The sequence below is a fragment of the Phallusia mammillata genome, chromosome 5, assembly GCF_965637545.1.
Source record: "Phallusia mammillata chromosome 5, kaPhaMamm4.hap1.1, whole genome shotgun sequence".
NCBI classification, from domain to species: Eukaryota; Metazoa; Chordata; class Ascidiacea; order Phlebobranchia; family Ascidiidae; genus Phallusia; species Phallusia mammillata.
Window position 1 is genome coordinate 23,318,574 of NC_137256.1, and position 16,604 is coordinate 23,335,177.

At 36.9% G+C, this 16,604-nt stretch overlaps 1 protein-coding gene and 1 long non-coding RNA gene across 3 annotated transcripts; one reads left to right on the forward strand and one right to left on the reverse strand.

Moving 5' to 3' along the window:
• Positions 1-24: 24 nt before the first annotated feature.
• LOC145229049 (uncharacterized) lies at positions 25-15,171 on the forward strand. Of its 2 annotated transcripts, XM_080094304.1 has the most exons (20): positions 25-115; positions 176-244; positions 1,163-1,279; positions 1,996-2,118; positions 3,106-3,228; positions 3,597-3,788; positions 4,161-4,355; positions 4,699-4,803; positions 5,384-5,535; positions 6,040-6,192; positions 6,640-6,837; positions 7,049-7,309; positions 8,197-8,325; positions 8,660-8,797; positions 9,812-9,921; positions 10,274-10,481; positions 11,140-11,281; positions 11,820-11,983; positions 12,468-12,638; positions 14,569-15,171. In XM_080094304.1, exons 1-20 carry the CDS (start codon positions 70-72, stop codon positions 14,809-14,811), a joined length of 3,039 nt encoding a protein of 1,012 aa, XP_079950430.1. In that variant the 5' UTR covers positions 25-69; the 3' UTR covers positions 14,812-15,171. The 2 variants fall into 2 exon arrangements, with proteins under 2 accessions (XP_079950430.1, XP_079950431.1); XM_080094305.1 differs by lacking the exon at positions 176-244.
• Positions 11,242-15,792, reverse strand: LOC145229051 (uncharacterized). Its single transcript, XR_013860342.1, has 4 exons — positions 15,404-15,792; positions 12,450-12,630; positions 11,826-11,967; positions 11,242-11,304 (listed from the first exon to the last, which is right to left on the reverse strand). It is a non-coding gene; the product is annotated as an uncharacterized LOC145229051 (long non-coding RNA).
• Between the last annotated feature and the right edge of the window lie 812 nt (positions 15,793-16,604).

The following is a 16,604-nucleotide window of genomic DNA, read 5'->3' on the forward strand; positions in this document are numbered from 1 at the left end:
TTTTAATTTCTTTTTTTAGGTTGCAACAATTTTTTGTGTCGGTATTTTAACAAAACTCAACAAAAAAGCATGTTGCTTTCTGTCCGATACCCTGTTCTAGTCCTTTACTCTATCGGTAAGTCGCTACTTTTACTTTAGCTGTTGGTAATTGATTGATATTTTGCTTGTTTTGCAGTATTCTTAAATTTCTGCAATGGACAGACCACTACAGCTTTAAGTCCTTCTACAACTGCTGTTAATCCCTGTAAGTATTTTCAAAAATAATATCGTTTTCAACCTTTGAACTCAAAAAGGTCCGGGTATTTCCAATCCTGGGACTTTAGGTCATTTAGGGTTTATAACGTCAGCACAGAAGGTTAACAATAGAGCGATGAAATGGCTGTTATTGAGGGGTCGACGACTAAAAGCCAAAGTGCCTGACTAGCCTGACTGACCTTACTTCGGAAGCAGTGTTTCACAAAATATTTTTTTGATTTTCGGCGATTGGAAAAATACCTGACTTGGGTGATTGAGAATTGGCTTATAGGATCAGGTTTTGTGAACAAATGTATTGTGAAACACTGCCGCCGAAGTCAGGCCAGTCCGCCTATAGTCAGGCTTTCAGTCAAATCCTATTATTGATAAACAAGTGCAGTCAAATACAAACACGTACCTAATATTAAAGTTTTAACACATAAACATGCTTGGATTGTTGACTAATATTTTTTTTTACTTTTGTCGATTTTTTATTTCTTTTAATGTTGTATGCGTGACTAACTTGTTTCAATAAAAAAGTTGATTAAGGCGATAATACTGACTAGGCGAAATATATATTCATGTAAACCAACAACCCATACACTTTTACTAGCTATAAGGAAAAGCAAACTTTCCAAACCAGGTTGTACAAAGTTCGTTACAAACACGCATCTACAACGACATTCCTTGAAGCGCTACATACATATCTGTTTATAAGTTTATTGGTAAAAATAACCGGCCCAAATGGATATAAATAGGTGTAACTGATGTGTCCCTTCATATCACTAATGATGGCATGAACATTTGCCGAAACGTTTGATTAATAAAAGCATATCGCGTTTTGCGTCTATTTGGGCCGTTATTTTCACCATTAAACAACATTCTTATTACTTTTAATCTGGTAGTAACAAACCGGTTCTTTTTTCAGTTCCTTGTCCACCAATGAATCCTTGTCATCAGAACGCAACTTGTAGTCAGCCTCCTGACAGCCCCATAGTTTGTCTTTGTAATTTTGGGTTTATTGGAGACGGGAGGACTTGCACAGGTAGGATCTTGTTTTGCAGATTTATTTTTGCGTACTTTTTCTATTTTTTTTGTTTAATCTATCATTTGCACCCTGATTTAGAGTTATCGAGTTTACATAAAGCTGCAGGTATTTACAAAATAAGTCATTTTTGCGTCTAAGTTCCAACTAAAAAAAAAATTGATTTGGAATTCATTTGGATTTTCCCTTTCAAAAAAACGGAACTGTGATAACCAGGGTTGCCATCGACATGGACGCCAAAATAAGGACAACCGAAAAACTAAATTTTCACATGAAACTAAATCAACGTTTTTGAACAAATCTTTGCATTTATACGAGCCATGATATATCAAATGCCACTTTTTGCCAGAAACAATCTGTTCCAGCATCCCCTTGTTTTGTGCATCTCACGACATCTCAGTTCTAGGTTTACTTTGACTGATTTGACTGACATTTTATTAAGTTTGTTTGTTAAAAATAAGACAATATAAGGATTTAGGTCAAAAACAAAGACATTTCTTAGGAATAACAACAATAAATTTAACCAAAGACATATATATTCAAAATAAGGACAAATCTTAGAAATAAGGACGGTATGGCAACCCTAGTAATAAGTCTTAAAATTCAGGCTTCTTTATACTCCGGTAGTGCTTCAGGTTTGAGATAAACGTTTTTAAAACAGACCAATTTTGGATCTGAGTTAATTTTGCTTTATTATTTTTTTCATCTTGTTTCAGATTTATGTTCTAGTCCAGGAACGTGCGACCCACAAGCAGTTTGTAGTCACACAGGCAATCAGACCCAACCTACCACATGCACTTGTAACATCGGCTATACTGGCAATGGGACAAGCTGTGCAGGTAACACACAAACCTTGTTATCTTCATATCGTACCGGAGTTGTAAGTCGGGCCAGGTTCGGGCTTAGGTTTCTTTTAAAAACGAGCCTGATTGGGGCCTGACTTTACACTCTGTGTCCGTATTTTTTAGTAACCGGTTTCTGGACCTGGCCTAATGTCAAACAGCCCTAAACGCCTTGTTCAAGACCAATTGACTATTGTATTTGTTGTCTTGTCTTTCCTGAGCCCTCAGTGTATCAGCTTGTCAATCAAACTTTCGAGCCTAAACGGGCTTCGGAAAAACGATTCGGGTTCGGGCCTGGTTTGGGCCGGGTTCGGGCTCCAATTTCAGGCCCGTTAACAACTCTGTATCGTGTCATGTGTTTTACATTTCCGTTAGTAAAGTGTACATTTACTATTATTTTGAATTGATATAATTAGCTGCGAAGGGTCGTTTTCACTATTTTTTGTGTTGAGCATGCACAGAATTAAAGTGCCCTAAATAACTTTAGATGTATACACGCTGTGGCAATACACCAGTTTACATACAGCTTGGATGTGTTTACAAAACGACCCTTCGCAGCTAATTATACAGCCTTAAAAACAAAACGGTTTTCGGGCTTGTACTTCAGGTCCAGTGCGCATAGAAACAATAGGTCAACTAAATTAAAATTCGAGTGTCACTATTATTATCACCACCACTATTAAGTCATAACTTATCAGTCCACTGCTTCAAATAGCTAAAGAACAAATTACAAATGCTGTTAATCAGCTAAAATGAATACATTTATACTGGGATCAGCCCTGAATCAATGATGCAGACCAGCGATCACGGCAGAGGCTACTAATTGCAAATCATAGTACGCCAGGCCAATTAAAGACGTGATACCGAATCAAGACGGTCTCCCAAGCTTTTCCACATGGCATAGCACAGACTGGAAAATATAACCTGCGGTGGGATTCGAACCCACGACAGGAGTCTTTATTAAACATGTACTTTTTATGTTAGATGTGAACGAGTGTGTGGTTGGAGGCGCAGATTGTGCACAGAACTCGACCTGCATCAACAAGGCTGGAGCTTACGACTGCAAATGTGACAGTGGTTTCATCGGGAATGGATTTGCTTGTGCAGGTGCGAAAGAACAGGTTTTTATTTTGTTCTTAAAGGCAAACGGTTCTTATCCATTAACGTGTAAGGTAGATTTAAGCACAGATTTTTGCCAGTTTTTACTTCTCTCTTACACTAGATCTAATTGTAACTCCATTATTTTAATAGAAAAAAATTCAGTGCGAAAATTCTTGATTTGATTTTAATGACCCTAAATCGTCGCAGTTGCTTTACTTAAAGGAGATTTCAGTGATAAGAAAAGATTTACTATATTTTAATAGATGATTCCATTTTTTGGTACACTATTGAACAGTTTTAACGATTTCTTTGTATTTCTAGTAAATGAGAGTTTTATCTTTAAATTAACCAAAAGTTTGTTATTTTGTTTTTAGCCGACCCTTGCATATCTCACATATGTGGATTTAATGCAAGCTGCAAACTAACTCTAAAGGGTCAAATACTCAACTCCAGCCAGACGAACCCGTCTTCAGTCCAAGGTCAGGGAGTCGACCCTAACTCAGTTTACGGAGAATGTTACTGCGATCCTGGACTAGGTGGCAATGCCAATACGGGGTGTACAGAAGGTGGGTTACCTGGGCAAGTGTTTTACTGTTCAACTTTTTTTTCGGGGATTTTTTGGCAAAGAATATTACCAGGAATGTGCTCTTAGGGTCGTACTGTGTATTTTGCCGACCGCATCACAGGTTTTTATTCAATTAATGGCAGCTAGTGTGTTCACTGAGCCTAAATTGAATGTCTTACGGTTAAACACATACGCCTACTTGACTTGAAATTTAAAAATTTTGAGTGTTTTTGAAAATCTCCTTTTGGATTAGTTTTTGAAGTCTTCATCAACTAACTGTGTTCACCCTTTAGCCTTTAGAAAACATAAATATTTGCAACGTAAAACTCGATGCTGCAAATGTCTTTATTACATTGAAATTTCTATGTTTCAGGCATCCTGAACCCGTGTGGAAGTAAGGGCTGCGCGGGAAACGCCACGTGCAGGTTGATTGTTTTGCGGAACGGTCAGTTTTTTGATGTGAATTTTCGTGATCCGATACTGTATGATTTATTATCGAACGACACAATCAACGCTACTTGTGTTTGTGATTATTCTTTCGTTGGAAACGGAGATCTCTACTGCGCTCGTAAGTCCATTTAATTTAATACATTTGTGTGACTACATCAGCTTGCAAATGATCTAAGTTACAACATTATAATGCTGTTTTAAATAAACCTCCTGGTATATTAAACTTTTTTGCTTGATAATTAAATAGATTGATTAAAAAAAACGAAAAGGGAGTTTTCAAGGTCTCAAAACGACAAACTTATTTTTCAATAATTGAAAGGTGTCCTTCTCTGACAAAAGGCATTTTGGATAGTAATACAACTAACTAACAATAGTAATTTAACAAAGACTTTTGTTTGGTGCTTAATATATTTATGCAAAAAATAACTTTACGTGTCTAAAAAGGTAAAATTTGTTTCTAGCCGCTTGCCTAGCAAACAGTGATTTCAGTGGACCAAGCCTGGTCAATTTCCCAACAACTCTCCACCCATTGACAGCTTATTCAATAGAAGTTTGCCCGTTTACAGGTAAGAGTAAAAATAATCCGAGTCAATATTTAAATGCCAGTGATATTTGAAAGTATATCGAAGTGGTCATTATTTAAGATAAACAGTCTTATATAAACAAATACCTATATAAGCATCGAGCCAATACATGGTAAGCTGGTAAGCAATACAGCACACTGGTGAGGCATGTCTCTTCGGCCTGTTGCTCCCAACAAACTGGAGTGCCGGTAGATGGCTACACTGGCTCTCTCGTCACCAGCTGTATTGTGGGGGTCTGCCGCTTAACGCAGCGAACACGCCCAAAAGCAGCGCGGCGATAGGGCAGGAACTTGACCGAATGGTCTAGCGCACCTGACCCATATACAGACATAAAAAACCTGATCGGGATTCGTCCCCGGGAGTGTCCTGGGTTCGAAGCCCGTAAAAAAAGCAGCGCGATACTACAAAATAATTACATAAGAACAAAGGCTATTCGTAAAGAGAAGAATTTTTTTGTAAACAATCCATGGTCGCACATATAATTATCGTATTGCTTACCATAATTATACAAACGATTTTACTTACAACTACTGACCAGTTACCTTTGTGTTTTTATTACAAGGGCAACCGTTGGCCACCTCAGCTTGTGGTAGTTTCCAATTTGCCTTTAACGCAATAGAAGGACAAATTCCACAAACCTCTACCAACTACGCCTTCATGCCTGCTACCCATATTCCATGCAACAACGAATCTTTGACAACGTTTGTGTCACAGGTAAATGGTTATTGCAGACCACATGCATAATAGGGCTGTAATCAGTCAAGCAAGTTCCAGATACGATTTTTTGACTCATGTGGCTAAGTTAGCAAGTTTATACTTTTGTTTGGGGGGTAAATAAAAAAAAAAATTTTCTGATCATAAATGAGTTTTAGACGCCTACGACCTCCTATTGAGGCTGTAAGCAGTTTTGAAAGAAATGTTACTGCAACTTAACAACCCCTATATCTACAAAGTGGGTTATAACGCAATTTATCCATATAGGCCTACAGCTAAATGTCTAACGGGTACCCGGTTAACTAAACTGGGTATCAGTTGAATTTGATACCCGCCAATGTTCCACAACATATACAAATGTTATAAACGTTTGATTAAAATAACACTAATCGTCAAACAATTTTTGATCTATTTTTTACTATTTAAACGTTTCGGATCGTATCACTTATGAAAGTCTAAATAAATGCCCTAAGTTCGGATTAAAACTTGTTGAGTTTGCTTTAGATTCCAGTGACGGAGCTTAACACAACGAGCCTTGAAACTGTACTGGGTGAAATTGATGTGAAAACTTATAATTCAACAAACTTAACTAGTCAGGACATTGCAGCAACTGTTGGTTTCATCAACAACGTCTCAGCAAATGCCACAAATGTCCCGGTAAGAAAACGCAATAAAGTCTAACAAGATTGCCTTAAACCACCACATATTATAGAAATTCTAGCACCATTATTTAATGGCAATAATTTTGAGTTTGTTTTTACCTATTTATGTGTTATAGTAATCTTTGGATCGAACTACATTTTTCGTTTATCTGGTAAATTTTGTGTTTCATAATAGTGTTTTAAAGTGTACTTCTATCACACATCATGTAGCAAAAGACATCTATGTTTTATATAAGTTAACATGTACAATAAAGGTTTTGCAATTAATAGTTACATTTCAAACCACTTTTTCGGTTGAAGAATGCAACATACTAAATAGACGTAAAAAGCGACATGCTTTATTGTTCGTACGTGTTCGCAATTGCTCATGCAATGAATAGTGCGTTCTTAGTTAGCTTGATGTGTGTGTTTTTACTCTTTACCTAATTTTTCTGCTCATCAGATCTCTCCATTTTCCTACCAACGAATCGTGAACATCGCCGATCACGTGACAACCTTCTACGATCAGAGCCCGACCAATCAGAGCGCGGGATTACCAGAGGCGAACTTGGTCCAGTCACTAACCAGCCTGGCTTACCGAGTGACTCTGCCAGCTTCCACAAACACAATAACCTTTAGCGCACCAAACATCGAAGCAGAGGTAGAATTTAAGATTCCTAAAATTTTGAGTAAAAACCAAGACACAACAGAATGATGACTGAACGTAACTTTTGGCAAACCACAGCGCTGCCTTAAACGATACTTTAGTTCTGCATTACTTTTATCGAAATTGCGTTTTTTGACGCTATAACATTCCAGAAAGTTTTATGTATTATTGACAACAACGCCAATCTAAAGGTTAACTTGTGCAGGTATCGGACCAAATTAACCCCACCCAGGATGCTAGCTTCAGTCCAATGGTCCAGAGAGAACAAAGTCCCAATGTTTACATCCTCTTGCAACCAGTGTCCATCACCATACCACTGGAGGCGCTTTTAGTTGCCGAGCAAAATATATCCGGTGGCCAGCTGAGACGCAAGAGAGCCACTTCGATGGGCAACAGCACTGTTAGAACAGTGTTTTTGCTGCACAATAATAGCACGCTGTTTCCGAGTACAGAAAAATCCGATTGGGTAAGTCAAGTCTAATTTGCGAAACAAATAGGTTTAAAAAATCGGGAATTCCTTACTGTAAATACTTCGGGTTAGGGTTTTTTCATGTAGATAGATGTTGCGGTAAAGATACTGCTGTTTTTGCTCATGTTGGTATTTTTGCAATTGCTGAGTTAAGTTAAGTTAATTTTCCTTCTTTAAGAAAATATAACAATGCAGTTGCACTAAAACAACTAATAAGTCGGAAATAGCAGCACAATAATTTGACGTTGCATATATGCATAACATAGCAAACAAACAATACGGCAAAAAGTAAACGGCTCAATTGGTGGATAAAGACTAAACTTGCAGCAATTGCGTTCTGTTATAAAGCGTTATGGGACAGATGCTCACAATGAAATTAGTTTGGCCCACTGTGGGTAAAGCCACATTTATATTGAAATTTATATTTTGGGGGTATTTCACTCAACGTAAACTTCGCTTCTTCACGTTTTTGGTCTAAATATGACCAAGGGCATTTTTACAGCTACTTTATAGAGCAAGTTTGTAGTTCATTTTTTGGACAGTTTAAATGTCCAAATGTTAGACTGGCTTGTAATTTCTTGTTTGGATTTCTACTCGTGAATGATTTACCCAGTGGTGGGATTCAAATTTTTGTCAACCGGTTTTATCACAAAAGCCTTTTTTTCAGCCAGTTCTGTTACAAAAAGCCCATTGACAGTAACCAGTAATGCTAACCGGTTCGCTGATCTCATAAAATTTCTTGTGACGGTTCTATAGAACCGGTGCGAACCGACTGAATCCCACCACTGCCTCAAGTGGTTAGCGCAACCGCCTTGTGATCAGCTGTTGCAGAAAGCTCAATTAGGTCAAAAACTGGATGTCTAACTTAATTCTGTATCATTTAGGTTGTTTCTGGCAACGTTGGAACACAAAACTCTTCAACAGTTGTATCGAATCTTGCCAATCCTGTAAATGTCACACACAACACAGTGAATGAAACGGCTGGAAAGGCTCAAAACGATTCTACTCTTACGGTATGTTAAAATTCCTTTACGTGATAAATATGCCGTAAGAAATTATGCCTTTTGTATTACCGTTTATAAACGTACTATGATATCCAGTTTAATTATTGGTTATGACGTGTTGTTTGGACGAAAAAACGGGGTAAAAACTTTTTACTGCCAAGCCTACGTTGTTAATTTTAAAATTAACCATAGTATGTGTCATTTAAGATAATTGCCATAAATCCATGCTTTATCGCACTCAAAAATCAAGCTGCCACAGTTGTATTTTCATTAATCTTTGATAATTTGATCTAATTATGTTGTTAGAATCATAGCATATTATATCTCCGCTTTACATTTTCAGGCGCAATATGTGAACGAAACTTGCGTTTTCTGGAACTTTTCAACACAAAGTTGGTCAACTGAAGGATGTTGTCTTGAACCAAACACGAATCCACCACTTTGCAAATGTAACCACCTCACAAATTTTGCTCTCCTAGTGGTAAGCATCTATAGCATCTGCTAATGTTAGGGCTGTGAAAGTTTGAAAATCATCCTAACGGTTCTTTAGGTTTGGTTAACCGGATCTAACCGGGTACCCATTTTGAATTTAGCTGTATATTGCTGAAATGTCTTAATTATACAGTGTGTGAAATTATTGCACTAGCCCAGTGGTTCCCAAACTATGCGACATGTCATTAGGTGTGCCACAAAAAATATTGAAATTAAAAAAGTCAAGTAGAGTAGTAGTACCAGGTGCTTAGACCACTAGGTCAACATGCTCCACGTCCTGAGATGTTCAACTAGGCTATTCAACTATGAGAGTGACCGGTATAGCGGCTTTATGACCTCATAGTTAGTGCCTTTGTCAGCATAGTTAGTGACCTCAAATGTTCGAAGTGCGCCAAATAATTTTTGTTTTTTCTAAAATGCGCCTTAAAAGGAAAAAGTTTGGGAACCACTGCACTAGCCTATAGAGCAGGGGTGGGCAACCTTTGTTACTGTGGGGCCAATTACAAATGTCAAAGTTGGATCGCGGGCCGCACCTGTGTATAAGACAATTTATTTTTGCTTTGTTGCTTACTAAATATGCTAAACTACAAGTATAATTCGTATTTGATTCCAGCCACATTTTGTCAGGTCGCAGAAAACTAGCATCAGGCGCATTAATGAGCTCAAAAATATGTAATAATTGGACTCGTTTGCCAGTACTTTTGAAACCCAAGCGTCTCTGCGGGCCGCACAACTTTTAAAGAAGGGCCGCATGCGGCCCGCGGGCCGCAGGTTGCCCACCCCTGCTATAGAGCCAATGTCTCGTTACCAGCTGCACTGATGTAACCTGATAGGTCGAAACAGTGTGCATTATTTTCCATTAACAAATTCGACGTTAAGTTAGTGTCAAAGTTACACACTAAATTTAAAACTATTACGGTATTTCAACCAAAGTTTGGAGCATTGTGTGATTGTAACCATAACAATTGTGAGAAGTTTTAAATATGTGTGTGCTTATTTACAGTCGATCTACCCTATTCCTGCCAGTATTCCACAACAAGTGGTCAGCATAGTTGGATGTAGTATTTCTATCGCCTCCTTAATATTCACCATTCTTCTGCTGGTCATTTCAAAGTAGGTCAAATTGTTATTGCAAATTATTTTTGTTTTTACATACACTTTACAAACATTTTGACTCAATAATTTACTAAAAGCAATTTTTTTTATTTAAATGACTGAACCGATGTTGCGCGAATAAATTGAATTCAGTCATGGGTTCAAAGTTTGAACTTCAAACCCACTGTAAGCGAGATTTATTTAGTTATGCCTGAACTTTTTTATCTACAGTATACGTCTGCCTAAAGACCTGACATAATCATTGCTTTAACATCCAATCCGGTTGAAAAAATTATCCCAGCTGATTAATTACAAATGTGTATAATTTTTGGCAATAACCTTTTCTATCTTGCAATGTATGTATTTTTAGGGATATTCGCCAACGCCGACCAATGCGGGTGCTGATTAACATCTGTGCTAATCTTTCTGTGGTCTATCTTATATTCCTGGTGGGAATCGATAAACGAGACAGCGAGAATGGATGTCTTGCGAGTGCTACTCTGCTGCATTACTTCTTATTGGTCGCCTGGTGTTGGATGGCAGTATATGGGCATCTACTGTATAAGTCTATTGTCAAGGTGAGCATAAATAGGGTAGTACATAAGTATATATTAATTAGCATTTAGTCAAATGGCCAATGACAGTTGCCGTTAACCTTCCTTGCCTTAGTACCATAGTACAATTTTATGACGTTTCTTAGTACTCTTTGTATTTACATAATTTCAAAAGACGTTTGCAAATTACTCGGGATTTTGCAAATATTTGTTTTTTAAGGTTTGTGATCTGTGATCTTTTTAAGGTTGTTTTTTAAGGTTTGTGAGCCACTATTACTTATGTAGGACAGCAAACAGATATATTTTGTCAATATGATTGTGTGCCAATTTGCTTGATATCAAGCCAGTTTTCAAAATGGGTGCTAGTGGGTTTCTTGCGGGCGTTTGCAACAATAAAAGGGGGCACTTAAACTAATATGGAATGTTAGAGCAAAATGCAGCGACACAGACATTTGGCCAGAAACTCATTAAGTTTAACATAAGCAATTTGGTGAAACGTTTTCGTAATATCAACTGCTGTTAAAATAAAATCTAAGGTAATATATTAATATATAAGCTGAACTGTCATCGAAATTTTCTTTTAAGAAAAACATTTTGAAATCAACAGGCTGTCAATCCGTGGTACAGAAAAAAAATGTTAAAAAACTGTATTTAACCGCAAAATTTTGTTTGTTTATTTTAGATTTTCCACGTTTCTTGGGACAATTACCTCCTCAAAGTTTCAGCCATTTCGTACGGCCTTCCCTTGATCGTGGTTGTAATAAACATTGCTGTCAATAAAGTTTACGAAATTCCGTCAGGCGAAAGCCCCGTATGTGGACAAGGTGAGTGAAACATATATCTTTGTCTGCGCATAAATTAAAAATCTTACTAAAAAATCGTGTTAGCTCAAAATTGTTTAAATTTTAAGACACAGTTTATGTAATTAATTTCAGACAAGTCAATCACTGATGATGGCATGAGCATTTGTTGGAATAATAAAGCATGTCGCTTTTTACGTCTGTTTGGTCCGTTATTTCCACCATTAAACTTCTAAACAGATCCGTGCATAATGTTCCAAAACTTTTTCATGTAACAAATTTATCTGCTATCGTAATTACTAAAGTAAATAAGTAAGCGATAGTTTTACTGTTAACTACTTGCAGTTATTAGTTTTGATCGGTTTAATTAACATGCTGTATAAAAAATGAACTTAGGTAATAAGTTCATTAACAGTCTTTAATATCTTTAAAGAAACGGTTAAAATGAATAAAGCATCAAGCCTTTAACAACTGCATGGGCTTGTATATTTTACCCTTCAAAAAAAAATAAGACCATTATTATTTGAAAACTAATTTCTACAACTTGTTTTTGTTTTTGAAGATCCACCTTCTGCTTTAGCTCACACATATTTGGCTGAAAACATGTGTTGGATTCACGGTTACTCGCTGTACATCGCCTTTCTGCTTCCAGTTGCTTGTCTCATATCATTCAACGTGGCCATGTTTGTACTTGTGATGCGAAGTTTAACCTGTAAAAGAAAAAAGGTAAAAAAGTAATGCCCACTCTGAACTGTCTTTTTTCGGTTTATGAAATTGCACTAAAACAATCAACTAGCTAATGGTTAAGAATACTTACATTTAAAAGACTCATATTGTAAAGAGGTTAATTTTTAACAATTTGACTTTCATAGCGTTGTATAGAAATATATTGGTCTAATTCGTTATTAAAATGCGATATTTATCCTTAAATTTGGGATTATAGTGTAGAAAAAAAAAATGAAAAAGAAATGTCCCCCATATATGGTGTAGGCGTATGTTTGTTATGAAAACACGAGTTTCATATTTTTGTTTTCGTTTGTTTGAAATTTGTTTTCGTTTGTGGCCATTTGCTGTTAGCAAATCTTCAAATAAGTGCTGTATAAAATATTGAACAACGTTTTGTCTGCCATGTTGCATATTTAACAAATAACTTAGTGTTTTGTGCTTGAACTTATTATAATGCGGACTTTACCATATTTCCTGTTTTTAGATTTCTTCAACTTCACAAAACCCGTCCAATCTTCACAACTTAGCCATTGCGTTGTCGATCGCCAGCACTTTGGGCGTGGTTTGGTTTTTCGGATTTTTTATGATGGTTTCTGACAATCTTCAATACCTAGCAGCCATGAGCTGGATGTTCACGGTGGTCGCCGCTTTTCAGGTACGACACCGAAAAATAAAATTGCAATATTAAATTCTCAAAGAATAGCGTCCAAAAGATTTTTGGGTAATTATGGGTCCCCTTCCCTGAAGGGGACACATATTGATTTTACTCAAATTGTTTGTTTGTTTTTTCTTTTTTTTTCTTTTTTTTCTTCTTTTTTTTTCTCCCCAAAGTTTGTCCGACTCGTTTTTCCATGAAATGTTTGATGGATTTTGATGAAATTTACACAGATGGTAAGTATAGTTATGTAGATGTGCATCCCACTTTGTTTGTGTTGATAACCTCACTATTTACCCCGCTAGCCCCCTAAAATGGTTTTTTTCACCCAAAGTTTGTCCGACTCGTTTTTCCATCAAATGTTTAATGGATTTGGCTAAAATTTGCACAGGTGGTAGATATAGTTATGTAGATGTGCATCCCACTTGGTTTGTGATGATAACCCCACTATTTATCCCGCTAGCCCCCTAAAATGTTTTTTTTTCACCCATAGTTTGTCCGACTCTTTTTTCCATCAAATGTATGATGGATTTGGGTGAAATTTGCACAGATGGTAGATATAGTTATGTAGATGTGCATCCCACTTTGTTTGTGTTGATAACCCCAGTACTTACCCCGCTAGCCCCCTAAAATGTTTTTTTACCCCGCAAAGTTTGTCCGACTCGTTTTGCCATCAAATGTTTAATGGATTCGGATGAAACTTACACATATGGTAAAGATAGTTATGTAGATGTGCTTCCCACTTTGTTTGTGATGATAACCCCAGTATTTACCCTGTTAACCCCTTAAAATGGGTGAGGTTTTAAACAGTGTCGGAATGGGCTGAAATTTGGATAGCTTGAAGAAGAGGCCATTTATAGGTGTTGATTGTTGTGTTCAACCCTGTAGCCCCAACATTCACCCCACTAGCCCCCAAAGTGTAAAACGTATTTGTATGTTATTGGGCACCACAAACGAAAGATTTCTGTGGCCCAATAGTGTTACAAGGGCAACCAGTTGTGTGTTACTTGTGTTTGTGGGTTGCTTGTTGGACGTTTTTGTGGCATGGCAGTTAGGGGGTTGTTAACAGCCCTATGTAGTCAGAAGCATTAATGGTTGTTGCTCAAAACACCTCTAGTGGTCAAACCTTTAAACATTGGCGGATTGGGCTCAAATTTTGTAGTACTATTGATTGAATTATTGTGGTTTCATAGTATTATTATTTAAGCCCAGTGCTGATCACTGTGTTTTACCTTACAACACCCGACTTTCTCATGGTTATCTCTTGAAATGCATTATTTTTAACTTTGCATGTGTGGGGACCCATGAGTTTCTGCCTGCAGAAACAACTAAGGTTATAAAAGACGCTGGATAATGTGGGACCCAATATAAAATAAGCTGAGGAAATATATGAATGTTTTAAAATAGGTTATAGTGTATAGGCAATGACAAAATGTGCTAAGCCACCCTTCTAGTTATTTTTGCATTTACTTTGTCCTCAGAAAAATATGCAAGCATTTGTTGCTTGACATGTAAACATTTTGGGGTATTTGAAATATGGAGGTCTTAAAAAAGTTTTTGTAATTACGTTAACTGGCTTGTTGTTAATATTAAAGTTGGCACCAATCTCCAACGTAAAATGCACTGTAATAAATCTTGAACGCGTCGGTTACCATGTTTTACTGGGTACCAGTTGGTTTAGTTTAAAAAACTGCCGAAGAGAATGCTAAAAAAATACACTTTTTGTCGGAAATCATATTGAAATGATAAACTTATTGACTTATATGGTCCCATCAGTGCCGCTGGTAACAAGATATAGTGTGTTTTGAAAATGTATTTACAAGAAACGCGCTCTCCGCAAGTTTTGATTTTAATCAAACTGCTTTCCGTGTTTGTGTGAAATTAACAGTGCGAAGTTAGACACTAAGGGTCAATATTCTTGTTATTACAGGGATTTTGTGTATTTATTCTTACTTGCGTACGACAAGGCGATGTTAGACGGCTGTGGTGGCCGCCTGTGCAAAAACTCTTCTGCTGCAAAAAAGACGAAACCTCAGTCGTTTCTACCTCAAAAACTGGCTCCGGAAACGGAACCGGTAGCGGTACAGGCAGTGGCACCGCCCTTCGGCATATTAATTACGCTGAAAACCCGGAAGTTTCATTTAGCGTGGGAAAAACCTCAGAAGCGACATAGAAATCGTATTTTATTGCTTTTGTTTCTATTTTGTTTTGCTGCACATACACTCAAAGTAAAGAAAATGATCGGCTTTGCAGCTACAGTAAGAAATGAAGTGTTTTCGAATTTAAAGCACTTACTACTTTGTAACATTTTGTTTATCAATATGCTTCTGTATTTAATCTGTATTATTTATGAAAAAATATTCCATAAATGAGGAAATGTTCGACTGATATTCTAGTGTATTTCATTTTTGCGAACAAAACACTTTTCTATGTTTGCGAAAGCAAGAGATTTTGACACTGCCAAGAATTAAATGCATATTTGCCATAGTTTTGTTTTTGGGTTGTATGGTTTAAAATACTAATAAATCGAAAACATGTGTGATCAAAACGTTAGCTGACATTAATTTTATATTACATAACGAAATTTGTTCTTTTGAAATTTGAGGAAATGTAAAATGCTTGTTGTCTAACTATATCCTGGCCTTAAAACGGAATGGCTCACAATATTCCCTTCAGAAAGCTTAGCTTTTCGGTAACCACTGTCTTAAACCAACAGCATAAAATACGTTTGCTTAGGAGTAAAAAAACATTAGGCTATAGCCTACCTGTCCAAATTAACGGTCTTAAAACATTTGCTTTGTAGTTTGATTTTTTTAAAGCTCGTGTACACTGGGCGTTAATTGATTTCTTTCATACATTCCGTAAACCGTAAAAAATTTTGCCAATGTAGGGGCTCTCGTCCTGATGACGTCGTACTTTCACTACAGAAGTATCTTTGGCTGTAGATGTTTTACACCCTTAATTCCTTGACTATCTGAGCTACTGCTTGTCTGAGCTTAGTCCGATATATTGGACGGCGTTGAATGTTAAAGTTGGTTTATTGAGTTAGCTAGTAGCATCGTCGATATTGTTAGAGCGAGAGAGAGAGCTAACCTCTGATTCTTTGAGAGAGCGAGTCTCTCGTGTGAGAGAAAGCTTGTCTCTCTGGTATCGTTACAACACAAATGAACATATATTGTGAGAAAGGTGACGATGACGTAACTGTACAGATGGTAAAAGGTGTTAAATAGCGCCAAATGACAATCGAGGTCGAGCACTGATAAGGTGACGATGACGAAATACAACGTTCATGCAATCACAGTAACTCGTATTATATTTGCGCTTATTTGTTCTGTAATACACGGTACACCACACCAATTTAGTCATATTGATATCGTTATGGTAAATGTGACTGTCCAGCCTATTAGACTTTTTGGGTATATCAAAACTACATGAGTTAACTTCATTATCTAGATTTATAACTGTTATAACTTAACAAAACGGATGTTATTTGTTGTGTCTTTCAAGGGTTATCTATCAGTGTAGTTAAAGCTATAATACAATGGCAATGTTTGTACAAAAAGCATATAGGGAGTAACCTGGGAATGTCGACCTTTTTAAACAAGCTAACTTTAAACTCAAAGGTGCGTAAAACCTATTGTACACTTCGCACACGAGTTTCTGGGTAGACAAGCCATAAGCAACGAAAATGAAAAGACTTGCCTGCAGCTTTAGGCGGGAAAAACACAAGACGTTTTTGGCCGTGTCCAAAATGCGTTTCATTACACTAGTCACAGTCAGTCTCCTTTATGATTTGTTATGAGAACTGTAATGTTTGTGAAGTTTGCACTGGCAGTTGAAGGCAGAACGGGTTATTGTAGTTTGTGAAAGTAACTTATATGCAGTAAGACTAACAATGTATGATATATGTTGCTACCAGGAGTGTCAATAACATGGTGAAGTGCTTAAATGCTTATGTGGAAAACA

Excerpts from the sequence above, each read along its gene's own strand:
- LOC145229049 (XM_080094304.1), top strand. The coding sequence starts at position 70 with ATGTTGCTTTCTGTCCGATACCCTGTTCTAGTCCTTTACTCTATCG. Across the intron at positions 8,326-8,659 it reads AAAACGATTCTACTCTTACG|GCGCAATATGTGAACGAAAC; the intron begins GTATGTTAAAAT and ends TTACATTTTCAG. Across the intron at positions 11,282-11,819 it reads AAGCCCCGTATGTGGACAAG|ATCCACCTTCTGCTTTAGCT; the intron begins GTGAGTGAAACA and ends TTGTTTTTGAAG.